Below are 16,398 nucleotides of genomic sequence, written 5' to 3' on the forward strand. Positions count from 1 at the left end.
ATTTTATAAGGTTTAACAACTTCCAACTTAGTCTCATTCTGAAAACATAGCCCTATATACATTTCTGGAGATCGTGAATTATAAAGCCTCGTACATATGGCTGAATTTTTTCTTTAAAACGAACACTACAGGGCGGTATGATGCAGCTGTTCCTTTTTGCGCTTACCAACTGACCGCTTACCTCCAAATGGACAGCTTTCCTGCTGTTACCAGTTTGTCCAGAGGCCACACGGTTCGAGTCCAGAGAAGAAGTTACAGAAAGCAGATAAGACAAAAACAAAAGCCAAAAATTAAAATAAACAAGTAAATAACGGCGTGAGAATGTGGTAAAATCTGAAAACGTTGTAAAAATCAGGGCTTTTCTTTCTGGATTGCTTTTTAAAACCATGTCGGTTGGGTTTAGGGAAAAGGGTGGGTGAATCTGTGCTTTTAAAAACGCTATTGCTTAGGTTTAGGGTGGGGAGAAATCAGTCAGTCAGCCGACAGCGGCCTCTGGTGGATTTCCTCGAGAAGAACAGGCACGGATTGCACTTGTGAGAGAAATTTGAGATCTCAAAAAAAAAAAAAATAATAATGTAGACTGCAGCCTCTGGTGGATTCTTGAAATCAAAAACTGCAAACGTAGCTCCTGGGATGCATTTGGCACTCTATATAAATGTATATAGGGGTACGTAATCAGAATGAGCCTGGGTTGACAACTTCAGTGCAGCATCATTAAATCAATGAAAAAGACGAACCACTACCTTCATAATTTCCATTTGTGCATTCATAAGTTCACATGTAAAAAAAGAACAGAATGACTACATTTGCTGACTTATCACAGATATTTTATTTGTCAAAAAAAGAAAAAAAAAAAGGAGGTGAGGAGTTAAAAAACAGACTGAAGGATAGAGGGAGAGTCAGGTAAATCTGCTGCAGATCAGTCACATTACATTATACAGAGATGATCACATCAGCCAAGCTTTTTACAGCGGTAGTTGACATCTTTTCCCAGAAATTCTTAAAGAGATTAAACCTTAGAATGCATCTAGATATGCATGTTTGGTGTTGGGCCATCAGTAACAGTTCAGCAATAAAAAGGAGTTAAATGTGGATAGAACATGGCACCCAAGCGTTTTAAAGGAGGGAAAAAAAAAAGAGAATCAAAAGAATGGAGGAAATTTCAAGTGAAACAAAGGAAGCTGATTCTATAGCAACCAGCTGCTGAGGGATGGCAAGAACCATCTATAATGTTCTTCAAGACACATCTGAAAATAAACAGAGAGCACAATCAGCATTTAGACAAAGATGACACAAAATGGAGGTAAAAAAAACTAAACTTTATACAAGCACTAGAATAACGTAAATAAAAGTTCACAATATTCAAAGAGGTAGTTAATACACTTACAGCTTGCAGGCCTGGCACCATATCTTCGCATAATCTGATCCTGTGTGAATTTCACGAAGGACTCGTATTGTTCTTAAGTGAGAAAGAGGGGAAAAAAACTGCCATTAGAGAGAGTCACTGTGGCATAAGACAGTGCTGAAACCTGATAAACTAAAAATGTAGCATCAAGTAATAAATGTACAGTAAAATTCTATTATCAATTACTCTCCCTCAGATTGTTACAATCCCCTGAGGTCTTGAGAACACAAATTATGACGTTTCTGATTAAATCCGAGAGCTCTCTGAGCCTGCATATACAGCAACTCTCAAGGAACCAAAAACATTTCATGTGGCTTCAGTGGTTCAACTGTAATCACACAAAGCTCTAGGAAATAATAAAAATATCCCTCACTATGACATGATTTACCTTTCGCAGTCTCGTGGACTTTTACAGTGCAATTTTACATGCTTTTTAAAAAAAATTAACAGCGCATTGTGTTCAGCGTCCTGATTGGCTGTAGACCATTGTCAATTAATCAATCTCCACAGAGTCTCCTGTACAGTACAGAATACATTCAGCTTACCAAATTAACATAAATTTTAGATCAGTAGCAGTGCGAGTTTCAACAAGAATGCAAAAAGAGTTGCAACTGTCCGCAGCAAGACCATCGTAGAGGGAGTCGCATACCGGATGCGCCACGCCACACATTTTACAATAGTAAACATTTTATATCAGGGTACGCATACCAGCTACGATTCAGGACACGGTTCATATTTGTCATGCCACAGAGCACCATCTGAATAATTAAAAAAAACAAAACAAAAAAAAAACAATGTGAATATGCACGTCCGGTGTGTGTTATTACCAACTGTCATATGCGTGGCACATCCGGTGTGTGACCCCCTTAAGGATGGAGTTTGCTTTAGCTTTGTGGATCAATGACTGCAGGAAAAAGCACATTACATTGGATGCCAACATCCACACAAAAGCTATAAAGCTTTATGAACCTTTCCTGACAGCGATGAATGTTTGTGAGTGACAACAAGTTTTGACCTTTAGTTTCATTCTATAGCTTAATACTGGTCTTATTTTTCATAGAAAGTTTGAACTTTGAGAGTGTTTAAACGAGAAAAATGTCTGAAAATGTTAATGCCTGTCTGAGAAAAAGGTATAAAGTGTGTAATAAGGGGTTTTATGGCCTTAAAACATCTATAATAATTGTAAAAAAAATAAAGCAGACTACTTCGCAGATTTCGCCTATTGCGGATTTTTTTAGAATGTAACTCCAGCGATTAACGAGGGATCGCTGTAATCATATTAATAATAATAATAATAATATAATAATAATAATAATAATAATAATAAACTGTGAAAACAACTTTGTTCATTAATGTCTTTCACGTCAGGTCAGTGTGTGCATTTACTAAACATCTTATTACCCATAGAAAACTCGCACCTAAAGATAAGATGGAAGAGAAGACCTAGGCAAACAAAAAAGTTTTTATTTTTACAGGTTTGTTAAGTGCACAAAGGTGTTTTTGAAGCTTCATATTATTAGTTGAACCACTGAGATCACATGGACTTAAGGAATATCTTACATCTTTTGCGGTCTATAAAGGATCCTTCATCTAAAATATCTTAACTTGAAGACAAACTAAGATCTCAGGTGATTGTAATGGCATAAGGGAAAGCGATCAATAACAGAATGTCATTTTTGGGTGAGCGAACCCATTACATTACAGCGTGGGATCTGCAACATGCGTTACCTGCAAGCTTTGTGTTCAGTATCTGTTCGTACTCTTCACGAATCTTCTCCTCATGATCTTTGATAAGGCGCTCGCACAGATAGCCAACCTGCCTCAGTGTGAACAGTGGCTGATCCTTCTTCAATGATGAGGCACCTAAAAAAAACAAAACAAAAAAAAAACCCTGAATATAAAGTAACAGTTTAATGGATATTCAGTTTATGCACATCAACTCTTTCAAAATATCTGCTTTAGATCTATATAAACAGCTATAAAATATACAAAACACTTTAAAATACAGAAATAAGCGGTTTTCTTCTATTCATTATCAACTGCTAATGAAACTGTAAAACTGTTCATATATATATATATATATATATATATATATATATATATATATATATATATATATATATATATATATATATATATATATATATATATATATATATATATATATATATATATATATAGATAGATATATATAAATAATTTACAGCTAATACATTGAAATAATGTAGTAAGAAAAACCAGTTTGTAATGATGATGATGTATTTTTATTTATGTCAGCAACAAAGGCAATTTTCCTGGCAAAAACGTTTCATTAATAAATATACAATTAAAAACAACAAACAATTGAATACATAAATTAGTTCAGATTTTTAACGTTAATGCATGATAAACATTTTCCTGGTGACACTTTGCTGAATATCTCCTTAAGTGAGTTTGCAATAAATTAATGAAACAAGTGGTTCTGTTCAGCTAGAAATAACTGGAAGAGAATTAGACAAAGGCTGACACATTAAATTCACAAAAGGCTTCGCTTGCTCTATTATGCTGCAGTTATGATTACAACCAATTTTATTATGCTGATCTGCTGCTTATGAAACATTTCTTGTTACTATAAATGTTGAGGCGCTTCATATTTGCACCAACGTGACAAGAATACAAGATGAATAGAACGTTTAAAATAGCATTCGTCACTTTTGAAAATTGTCAAATTATAAATGTCTGCGGTCAAACTTGGTCAATGAAAATTTCTTTACTGAATACAAGTATTAATTTCTTACATTTTTACTGACCCAAATTACTTGAACAGGAAATGCTCAATGTGCCTTCCATAAATATCATGTGCATCCACAATTTTATTTGACGCATTTACACCATTTGAATAAAAACAGTAAAGAATCAGTTAACCTGACAAATAGGGCTAGATTTTCAAGTGCTTACAGTTCAAATAAGTACTAACAGCATATTTACAGTGGTTTTATCATCTCCCTGCTTTTATACATTTAATTCCTTACAAATATCATGATGCTCTGAGACCACCTTTTAAAAAATTGAACAGTGGGCATACTGTCGATTTGTGCTTTACATTGTATAATAAATCTTGCTGGTTTAAAGGGACAGTTGAAGCAAAAAGACAATTTCCCTTACCCTTTACTCACACACTCGGTAATAAACTTGTGAACACAAAACAGGATATTCTGAAGAATGTGTGAAAAACAGCCACTAACACACATAGCAAAAACCAAACATACTATGGAAGTTAGTGTCTGCTTCTCCAGCATTCTTCTGTATATCTTCCTTTGTATTCAACAGAAATTAATTTAACTAGTGGAGAATGAGTAAATGACAGAATTTTCACTTTAGGTGAACTATCCCTTTAATGAACATGCAAGATGAACGGTATTCAACTTGGTACAATTTTGCATTATAGTTTGAAGTTGAAGCTGGGAAGTCCAATCTTGATCTACTTTCTTGCAAAATGTAGCTCCAAGCCAAATGAAACAGAGCTCTACCAGCTAACTAAGACATTCAGAAACAAATAATTACAATGGGCCTAAATTATTATAATGTGTTAGAGCAAGGTTGAAACTGATCTGTTCAGAAAATTCTAGGGCTGTGTCTGAAAGCTTATAGCAGACTAAATTCCTTGCTCCCCTAACAATGAAACAGACTTACAAAAACATACAGACTTCAAAGTCTGTGTTTATACTACAGTTTTCGTTCACTGGTGTTTTTATTTTACTGTTTAATTGAAATGATTCAGGGAATAATAAGCAATAGTTCAGAAGATTCAGTCAAAAATAATTTGTGGATTGCCATACCTCAGTTTTTCGCCAGCTTTTCCAAATTATGGGTTTGAGCCATTTTCAAAATGCCAAAGATAGTGTAGACACCAAATAATAATAACAACAACAAATAATATTGTTATGCCACCTTTTATCATGGTAATGGAGTAGGGGTGTAACGGATCACAGTTGATCTGCGTTTCGTACAGATCACAAGTGACCCACGGATTAATAATTTTTTTTTATTGGTAGATTAATCCTAAATTTGTAACGATCACAGAGAGAGAGAGAGATCGCCTCTCGCATCATTCAAATCGCATGTATGAAAGCATTTAGGCTTTCCTGTAAAATGTAATAATGATGGAAGTTGATTCATGACTAAAAAACAAGCCATAATGTGATCTGAACCGTGAGCTTCGTGATCCGTTACACCACTAGTTATGAGGTGCAGTAGCTATCACAATCAACTGATGTATAAAAGATTAATCTTTATTTCTATAGTGCTTCTTACAATGTAGATTGTGTCAAAGCAGTTTAAAATAAATAAAGAAAAGAGTAAAAGCCATAATACATCAAACACAGTGGAGCATTCCAGCACTTCAAGCAGGCAGGAGAGTGGTGCAGAATGCTGGTGTAGTTCTAGCATTGATTAGTTCTGGTGATTGTAATCCAAGTGTCACTGCTGATGGCCAATCCACTGAAGAGCAACTAAAAGATGAGGTGGATACCTCTTTTTCTTTTTTTTTTTTTTTTTTTTTTTTTAAATAGACAGTTTTTGTAGATGAAAACTTAATATACATCTACATCCCAACTCAAGCTACTTTCAAATGTGCATTTTCAAGAGACCAGGTGCAGTGCTACCACATTCGGTGCTGCCACCACTTTCCATAGGACCTGGTGACGTTGCCCTCAAAAGCTAATCTGAAGGCCTGCAATACCAATGTAAAACTAAATTTACAGAAACTGCAAGTCATTTGAATTTAGTCAGTTTACATTACAATTACAGGGAATTGCCCCTATATTTTCTAAAGTTTTTGCTCTTAATTTTTGGTTATTGGGATTTAGATGTTGTCATATGCAACCAGCAGAGGCTTGGTTTTTAAAGGCTGGAGTGGACTGACCTGTGGGAGAACTGGGGGAGGTGAGGGCGGGACTGGAGCTCTGGATATCAGTGGAGCTGCAGGGCTCAGTCTGGTTGAAGGCCCCTTCCAACTGTCGTCGCCTCTGATAGCGACTGTACTCCTGACGAATGTTCTGGAAGATCTGCTCTGTGAGGTCAAAGGAAGACAAATCAAGAGTTAGGGAAAATAATTCCACTCAAATGCATAAAACATGGCAAAAAAATCGAAACATAGCATTGTTACACATTCTACAAGACGTGCAGAATGTTTTGAAAGTTTCAGAGCCATTTATGATTCAATGACCAGAGATTAGTTGGATGATTAATGTTGATCAACACTTTTATTTTAATAAATCAATAAAATAGACTAGATTTAACATTTACATTGTGATCTGCATTCTCTTACAACATATTTCATCTTCCTCATCTGATTGAATGTGCAGCTTAACTACTTATTTAAAATGAGCTGAAGCATTACAATTGTTTTTGGAGGGAACTTAGAAGTTTTATGTTCAATGCACATAAGTGTTTAAGTAATGCAGAATCTTCTAATTTTTGGCGTTTAAGTTATAGAATTTACATAAATTTAAATGTTGTTAACAACAATGGCTTAATATTTGGCAAAATAAACAGTAATTCCAAAATAATTAAATGGCACCAAGCCCTGCCGCAGAGAGTGTTTTCCACAGGTATTCTTTGGGATATCACCTTTCCAGGAATAAACTACTCCATGTTAAGTCATCTTAAATAATGATGAAAGGAAAAGCAACAGTAATCACTGGCAATACTTCAAGCACATACAGCATAGAGAGGATATCCTGCTTACAGCTTTGGTCCTATTACGAATAGAGTGAAGCAAGTTTCACTTCAGTTTTACAATCAGCCACAACAGTACATGAACAACTCCATTTTCATTTGGTATTGTGGTGGGTCATCTGGCAGGCAGCAGGTCCCGATGAACCAGGTCCTGTTTGAATTTCTTTCTAGAAAACCCGAGTCTGGGTTAAGTTGGATCCTCCATTCAAATCTTCAAATTTAAATCAAGACATTTTAAGTTTAAAAAAGGTATATAGCCATAAATTATCACAAAAGAGAGAAATGTCTCAACTTCCTGAATGTAGGTCATGTAAAGCTTCAAGGGTGGACAGATATCAGAGAGCTCCTGCATCACTTATCTTGGGTGGGTGCTCAGAATTTCTATTTCTTTTAGAATAAGCCTTGAAAATGGACAAAGAACAAAAAATTAAATAATTTTAAAAAGTATGATTGTGTTTTATTGGGTGGGCTGTGGAGGGGCTGGGGTTCAAATTTAAGGGATGTCTGCTACTCACATTCCAACAAAGAAGCAGGCACAACCTATTGCACAGGACCTCACAGCAGAAGACACTTCCTGTGTTTACAGTGCAGCTCTCATCTGATTGGCTTTTATTTGTTGGCTTATTTTTTTTTTGAAGGCATGGGGGCTTAAGCATCCACTCTATAAAAACTTAAAAAGCAAAGACTAGCAAATGTGCTTTGTTGTCAAAAGGATGACCAAAAAATTAAATAAAATAATTTGTTATTTAGGCGACGCAGTGGCACAGTAGGTAGTGCTTTCACCTCTCAGCAAGAAGGTCACTGGTTCGGGCCTCGGCTGGGTCAGTTGGCGTTTCTGTGTGGAGTTTGCATGTTCTCCCTGCGTTCTCGTGGGGTTCCTCCAGGTGCTCCGGTTTCCCCCACAGTCCAAAGACATGTGGTACAGGTGAATTGGATAGGCTAAATTGTCTGTAGTGTATGAGTGTGAATGAGTGTGTGGATGTTTCCCAGAGATGGGTTGCGGCTGGAAGGGCATCCGCTGTGTAAAACAAATGTTGGATAAGTTGGCGGTTCATTCCGCTGTGGTGACCCCAGATTAATAAAGGGACTAAGCCGGCAAGAAAATGAATGAATTTGTTACTTAGCCATCCTTATGTTATTAAAAAACTTGTATGGACAGGAAATGTGCAATGTGGGCAAAAAAGATGGCATTTCAAATTGCTTAGTTCATATTACTTTCAAAATATTGTGTCCAATGCCATTTTATCCATTCACTTATATACACTGTTATAGAGTTGGATTCACATGCTAAACATAGCTCAATCAAGAAAGGATTTGAAAATTTTATGGTACTTTGCCAAAAATCTTCCTTTAAGGTTTAACAGTTTTGAAAAAGGTCTTTGTGACTTCACGAACGGTAGAAGCCCTAACTGGAAAGGTTATCAAGGGATAACTCCGAAAAGTTATACAGAGTTATAAGGATAGTCCACACAAAAATTTATTATTTACTCCCACTTGACTCTAAACCAATTAGTTTTTTTTTGTAACGTCAAACACAAAAGATGATATATTGAAGAATGATGAAAGCCTGTAACCACTGACAGCCATAGTAGGAAATACAGCTACTATGGAAGGGATTGGTTACCAATGTTTTCCAACATTCTTAAATGCATTTTTGGGAACAAAACTCAACTCAAACTAGTTTGGAACAAGTCAAAGGTGAGCAAATCATGACAGAATTTTCCTTTTTGCATTGATGGATTGTGTGTTCTTGCAAACTTGACTCACTAGCTCCACCTAGGGTGGGGCAATATGACAAATCTCATTCCACGAATCAAAACACAAGTCATCTCATATCCTGATAATGACACACATCACGATTTAGTACCTTTTCAGTAAATCAATTCAGTTAATAGTTGATATACACAGACCACAAAGCCCTTTATTTTTTACATTAAGCATACTCAAATGTATTAGCATGTGGTTATTTTTTTCCGTTTATTTAGATTTTCGTTATTTAGAGAATATATTATTTAGATATATTCGCTCCAACAGACTCATTTCATGTTATGATGGTGTTTCGATATAGCTACAGAAAGATGCACAAACTTAGTCAAAAGACAGCAGGCGATTTGAATGACAGGTGAGCCCCTCTGCCTATATCAAATACTGCCAAATGCTGAGACTAGGTCCAACAGGTTACTTAGCAACTGTAACCTAATATGGTCAAGCCAAGCAATCAATCACAGTGGCTTCCTGAGAGGATGGGAAGCGATTCAAGACCCAAAAGCACAGAACGGATAATACAACTACAATGGAGGTGTGGGATGAACTGGACTGGGGGGTGGGTGTAGCTGAAGCATCTTATTCACTACTCTGAGGCTTTGAGGAGGAAGTGCCCTCAAGCTAGGGGCTCGAGCCCAGGGTGTGTGCGCTCGCAATAAGCTTAATTCTCTTTTGTTTGGAGTGCATGCATTGGAGACAACCATGTAAAGCAAAACCTTTAATGAATATCTGATGCATTATAAGGCAACAAAAATAAGCCATTCAAGATGTCAATACATCAAATCGTGGCTTGCAATGCAGAGCTATGAGCTGCTGATGGAAAGCATAAACTAATGGTATTCAAATGTGCTTGACTAGAGACATAAAACTAAATGAGGATGTTAAAGAGATTTATTCTATGAAAACAATAGGGGCATTAGACTTCACAAAGCCAAGACTACTAAACATTAAAGTGGGTTTTAAGGGCTGTCACATTCTTCAATCAGGCACTTTGATGGGCAGGTTGAAAACAGAAAACAACAAACTCCCTAAAATATGCCAGACCAATGATTTTTCATTATATTTGTCTAGTTGATGTAATGCATTTGGAATATGCCCTTTTAACAAGGATCTCCACAGGCAGCAAACATGTAAATAATATATATAAAAAAAAATGTATATATATATATATATATATATATATATGTATATATATATATATATATATATATATATATATATATATGTATATATATATATATATATATATATATATATATATATATATATATATATATATATATATATATATATATATATATATATATATATATATATATATATATATATATATATATATATATATATATATATATAAATAAATAAATAATTGAACAACTTCAATGATCAATTGTTACATTTGTAAAAGTATAATCATTTCTATTTTGTTAATTAATTTGCATTGCATACCACTCAATCTATTTTGCCAACTCATTATACCAAAACCAGATTACCCAGTTAACATACAAGCACTGCTTTAGCCTGTTAGCTTAGCACATTCAGAAACGGGTTCCTACAATATGCCTAAGGTGCTACAATCTGTGTGTGTTTATCTTGGGAATGGTCAGTGTGTTATCACTAGGCATGGGACGATAACCGGTTTCAAGGTTTACCACGGTTTGGAAAAAAGTGAAGGTTTTAAAACTGCCAAGGTTTGCTATCATACCGTTCCTAAGGTACATGCAAGTTAATTAGTTTTTTAGCCTTTTAACTGCACGTTGTTAAGTGATGCTCAAACACAAATCAAGTTTTATTTACTTATTATTTTTATTTATTTTTATTAATTAAACCAAGAATATGAAGTATTTTAGAAACATAAGAGCATTTGCACACACTTTGAAGATGCCAGCTTCTCGCATCTGTGTTTTCGTACTCCAGGCAGAAAAATCCCTTTCTGTGATTGGTCATGTTTTGCACTCATTTGTTTTACTGCATTTCGATTTACAGCAAATTAAAAATACTGTATTTTAATGGTGCATGTTTACTGGTCCAAAATATTTTAAATGTTTCTTAAAATAAAATATTTTCTGTTCAATAAGGGAATTTTTTTTTTGTTTTTTTACCCAGACAATTAAAAAAAAAAAACATGGGCTCATACCGGCCCATGCCTAGTCATCACTTACAGTCAAAATATTGAGATAACTAGACTGTGGTAAATTATGGTAATTAGGGATGGACAAAACTAAAAGACAAAGGCCTGTGGCTCTTAGTTTACTCAATGCTTGTAAATCGAATTTTTGAAAGACAAAAAGTCTGTATACGTTCAAATTACATGTAATGTGTCCATCCAGGTCAGCGTGCATAAAGTCAGAGACACACCAAGTCAAAGTAAACAAAAAAAAAAGTTGTATTTTTTTTCTTAAATTCGAAAGTGTCTTCATGAATGACAGAAGTTATTTATTACTTAAACATTATTTAAACATATAATTATAGTAGAATGAAACAGAATAAGGCTGAAAGCAGTAAAAGCGAAATGAGACCATAGAAGCAGTCGCAGAAGAGACGAGCATGACTATCTGCATGAAAGCAGCAGAGCTTTTATTATGCAGTCCATCGCTTGCAGTTCTTCCACTCGTGATCCCGTGGGTGTCAACAGCATGGCAACACAGAAAATAATATGCATCAATAGTTAAAACAGCTTATTTGTCTGGATTTGAATATTTGGGATAACGGAAGTACATAAGCCAGCAAAAATACATTGTTCTAATTTTTTTGTATATTTGAATGAAAATAAATTCTCACATTGGCTGCTTCTCGACCAAAAAGCTATACAAACATCTTTCTGTACCCACAGGTGGCAGTAGTCTTTATTGTTATTCCACAAAAGAAAAACCAGAACTAGTGCTGCACAAATACAAACTGTAAACGAAGCAGCCTTTACATACCATCTTTACAGTACTTCTCGCTCATCACAGAGGGATTAACTCTAACAAATAGATCTGATAACTTTAGGTAACTTTAACAAATAGGTCTGATAATCAGATATTATTTGCGACAAAATGACAGCTTCGTTTTTCCCTTATGACTTTCTTAGTTTGGTCCCTTTTTATGGTTCTAAAGCTTTAATTTGCAGCTAAATAGCCAATCAGAGAGTGCTCTTTCGCTGATGGACAAAAATGTGGAAAACACAAACAAACTAGCCTGACAGACTACCGACAGTTAAAAACAGCAGAAAGACAAAATGAAAATGCATTTTTACTTAAAGACTTTGCTTACAGGAAATAATATACAAAATAATTTGTATAATGTTTACAAACATTTTGTGTGGCCTTTTTCCTTATCTTTCAATATTATATTGCAAAATAAACTTGTACAATTTATATACCAACCTGAAATAAAATAACAGAAAATGCAAAATACAGGATGAAGGTATCAGAGCAAAGATAAAATCTGCAAAACTAAACAGTGAGTTTGTATTAGAGTGAAGAATGCCAAGATTGTGCTTTTACATTTTTTCACCTTCAAACCAAACTCCCATCTAGTAGGGCGGTGCGATTAATCGAAAAAAAAAAAAAGATCATGATCTCAATTTGACGCTGCACATGTTCTTGATTCTCCTTTTTTATGATTCAGCCAATTATATTTTCAAGTTCAGGAGAGAAGCATAAAGGTGGCCGCATAAGTCTTCACATTGTTTTATATGTGTTGCTCAACAACATGGACACATCCAAATGTCACATACTGCATGTATAAGGTATAATACACCCAAAAATGTCATTTCTGTCTTAATGTACTGACGTATTCGCAGCCGCGAAATCACACGCACTGTTTGTTTAATACAGAGAGAAAGCGTGCGTGCCCGCCAATGAGGTCTACTTTAGTGAACAGAACCTTTATGGGCTGTGAATAACAGGTAATAAATTTGTAAATAACGCTCAGTTTGTTGCACAGAGCAATGATTTCAAAGTGATAGCAGCCATGACACGAGCGAACTCGGCAGTGAAAGTGAAACTGAAAGCGCGCACATCATGTAAATGATCAAATCACATTTTAGAGTTATTACAACAAGCATCTGATGTTTTTTCTTTCATAGCGAACAGTGTTGTGCATAAAAATAAATGTTTACTGGGTCTAGCCTATATAACGTTGAACATCATACAAGAGGGAATCTGATAATGACAAATGCTTCATCACCAGTAAAAAAAAATTGTTGAATAATGTTGTCAACAACAAATGACAAGCATGTTTAAAACATAATAATTAACTTCAGAGTCATGGATAGCTGTATTCTGATGTCATCACTTTACTGTGAATTAATAACCCAGGACATATTTAGAGTCTGTTCAAGTCCACCATTCCAGGTCTATACAAAATGTAGCAATTTAACACAGGTCTAATATTATCATTGTTGTTTTACTATATGTTTGAGAAATAACAATAATAATAGCCTACTCATATTAACCTTTATCTTACATCTACCGAATAGTGAGAAAATCGTGATCTTGATTTCAAGCAAAAAAGCATTCTTAACACATTCTGTAACGTTTAGTAATTGTCAGGACACTAAAAGTAGGTTGTCTTTTGAAGCCATTCAAAAACATTCAGTTTGGTTGAATGGGTTTCCAGAAGTTGCCAAGTTCAAACTGGCTTTAAACTAGTGATGGGATCAACAAAAAATGCATCTCAATACCAGATTGTAAACCGAAACAGTGACAAGTTGGTTTTTTAGTGAGAAACAAAAAGCGGCAGGAAAGGCAGTTAAATAAATTAAATGATTGACAAGTATAAAATGTTTCAAATTAATCTGAACATATTTGTTGCACCACATTTCCATCTTGTTGTGAACAGGTAATGTTAACACCAAGAATCCTAAGTGACTTTTTGTCTGCAACAATATATTAAATTGTTTTGCAAAATAGCCAATTATAACCAAATGCCAAGTATTTTAGGAAAACACAAGAACGATTGTTAATGGAATTGAATAGTTGGTAAACCTTGTTTCAATATGCCAAAACCTACTAATGAACGGAGCACCTATACCCAAGAAATAATTATGTCAGAATGGAAGAGTTTGCCTTCAACTATTGTCATTTATTTCACTCACAGTTGACTGATCTATACAACGTGGCATCTTGGATCTATTTAAACGTGATAAAAGCTGTGACTGTTTTACTAGCGCTAAACAGACAGATTTGGGCGGGTTCGCCAAGGGTCCATACATTTCGGATGAAAGCAGTACAAGTGTAACAAACCACATAAAGGGAAAACACACGATTTAAGCCAAATTATCAAATTAAACATCAATTAATTGAGTGCTTTATTGACAATTAGTTGGGTGGCTTCTTTAGGGTTAATATTTATACACACACCATAAATCTTGTGCTTTAAAGACTACAGATAAGTCAAAATTAATCGATGCCATTGAATTCTTACGCACATAGCTAACGTTACCTTTCCTCTTTGTTTGGACATACTGGCTCAACTCTGCTGATAAACTAACTTGCTAAACGCAGAGATGAACGTTAACCATCCACCCAGTCGTCTGTAGAAAGACATCGTCATATGCTTTGTTTTCGGTAGTAATGGTCGATGATTGTGTGCGTGAACACTAAGCCATGGGAGTTAAATGAAGCTCTGTGTCAGCTAGTCTGTATTAGCGGCCGCTTTCAGTCTAGCTAGCCGAGCTCAAAACAGCTATTCATCCAAACTGCATAATTAACTACAGCCCAAACCAGCTATCCACCACAGCGTGGATTAAGAAACAACCAAACGCATTCAAATTGTTACCCAAAGCAGCTTGAGGGGGAATTAAATTAACGGACTGACGAAATTCAAATGCCCACTAGCTGGTTAGCTGAGATTAAACAACCCCCATTCCCCTCCTCCATGTCAAACAAATGGCAAGAATCATGCCTTTCCTCACCTGGAGTTAGCCTGTGCTCTCCGCCCATAGACTGAGGCGACATCGAATGTGCTGGGCTCTCTGTTGACGGACGAAGACTGCACCTCTGCGGGGAAGGAGTAGTCGGAGTCCCCGGTAGAGGATTGCACCTCCTCCGCTTGGGGGACTGCGGGCTGAGAAGGGCCTCAAACTCCATAGATCGCTTCAACGTCGCGCCACAAGCCATGATCGTTTATTTAACAACACAACAAACAAACCAGACGGTAAAACAACAGCGTTTTGTACATAAAACGCGTCGAATTCCCTTTCTAAATCGACTTTTTAACAGGTTTTTTAAACGGAGCTTCGTACGAAATCGAAGGCTCCCCCCGTGATCGCACACCGGTTTAAACACCAAGTGCCAGATTTGTAGCAAAAATGCTAAAACGACACAGTCGAGGATTGTACCATTCGGGAAGAGGGGGTGAGTTTTACAAACCATGTTTGTTTATATTAAATTTAACTTTAATTTGTTACTACTCAACAAAAACATACATTTAATAGAAAGTATAGAGTATAATTATAGGGCATAATTCAAAAAGTCTTTTATTTTATGGATAAGTCTACTACACTAGGTATCGTCTCTACCTATGATTTCAGGTTTGTACTGATGCCCTTCCAGTGTTGTATTGCTTTAAATCAAAACGATTATTAATAATGAAAGTGATAGTTATTGTTGGTCAAGTTTATACTTGTCATTGTTTAGCTTTTCCTGTATTAGCCATTCTGTTTAATCGACTTTTATGAGCAATATATTTGCATATAGAAAAAATACATTATTTTGTAAATTTGCATACTCTTTTTAACATTTTAAATTATGTAGCCTACGATTATTATCATCATCTATAATACATAACATCAATATATTTTGCATTTAGGCTATATCAATTGAAGAAGTTTTGGTGTCATGTGCCCAAGTCTTTCAACCAAACTAGTGACTCACATTCATATTATTGATTTATTCAGAGTGGATCCATATGACATTTATGGTGTAAGGGTTTACTTAACCAAAACCTATATTTCTGAAATATTTGCATGTTGGTATGTGTTTGTGTTTCCTCTCAAAGCAGTCTTTCAAACCACAAGGAAGCATTTCCGTGTGGTCCCTTCAGGTTAAAACCACATTTGTAAGTGAAAATGTGAAAGTGATTACACATGGATGTCACTTTTGTATTCCAGCCTTTAAAGTTTCAACACAAATCACATGAAAATTATATAAAATATAAAACATCTTGGTAACAAATCGGGTAATGATACATATTACATACAGTTAGCAAAATTGTATGCTATTTCATTGCCTTGGTATTATAAGGTATTAGTTTGAGATATTGAATTATAAAGTTTGTGCATTAAATATAGCCAACAGCATTTAACAGTACACATTAACATGGCAGAGACCTCTAAATGTATTTTAAATGATCAAAATTCTCTTAAATTTGCAAATTGAGGTAAAAAAAAACTGGGCAAATGCAAATAGAAGCTTCTAATGCTAAAAAGTAATGTTCCACTTGGAACTATAAGGTTCTATCTGGCAGATCATTCATTGAAGCATTACTTTTCAAGAAATACAATCAGCCTGCTTATTAATTGA

At 35.2% G+C, this 16,398-nt stretch overlaps 1 protein-coding gene across 1 annotated transcript; it reads right to left on the reverse strand.

The window, feature by feature from the left end:
- Positions 1-805: 805 nt before the first annotated feature.
- On the reverse strand, positions 806-15,168 carry akirin1 (akirin 1). The gene is made up of 5 exons (XM_056476181.1): positions 14,790-15,168; positions 6,309-6,455; positions 3,134-3,268; positions 1,388-1,459; positions 806-1,247 (listed from the first exon to the last, which is right to left on the reverse strand). Exons 1-5 carry the CDS (start codon positions 14,992-14,994, stop codon positions 1,237-1,239), a joined length of 570 nt encoding a protein of 189 aa, XP_056332156.1. The 5' UTR covers positions 14,995-15,168; the 3' UTR covers positions 806-1,236.
- Positions 15,169-16,398: the final 1,230 nt, after the last annotated feature.

This window comes from Danio aesculapii, chromosome 16, assembly GCF_903798145.1.
Source record: "Danio aesculapii chromosome 16, fDanAes4.1, whole genome shotgun sequence".
In the NCBI taxonomy this organism is placed as follows: domain Eukaryota; kingdom Metazoa; phylum Chordata; class Actinopteri; order Cypriniformes; family Danionidae; genus Danio; species Danio aesculapii.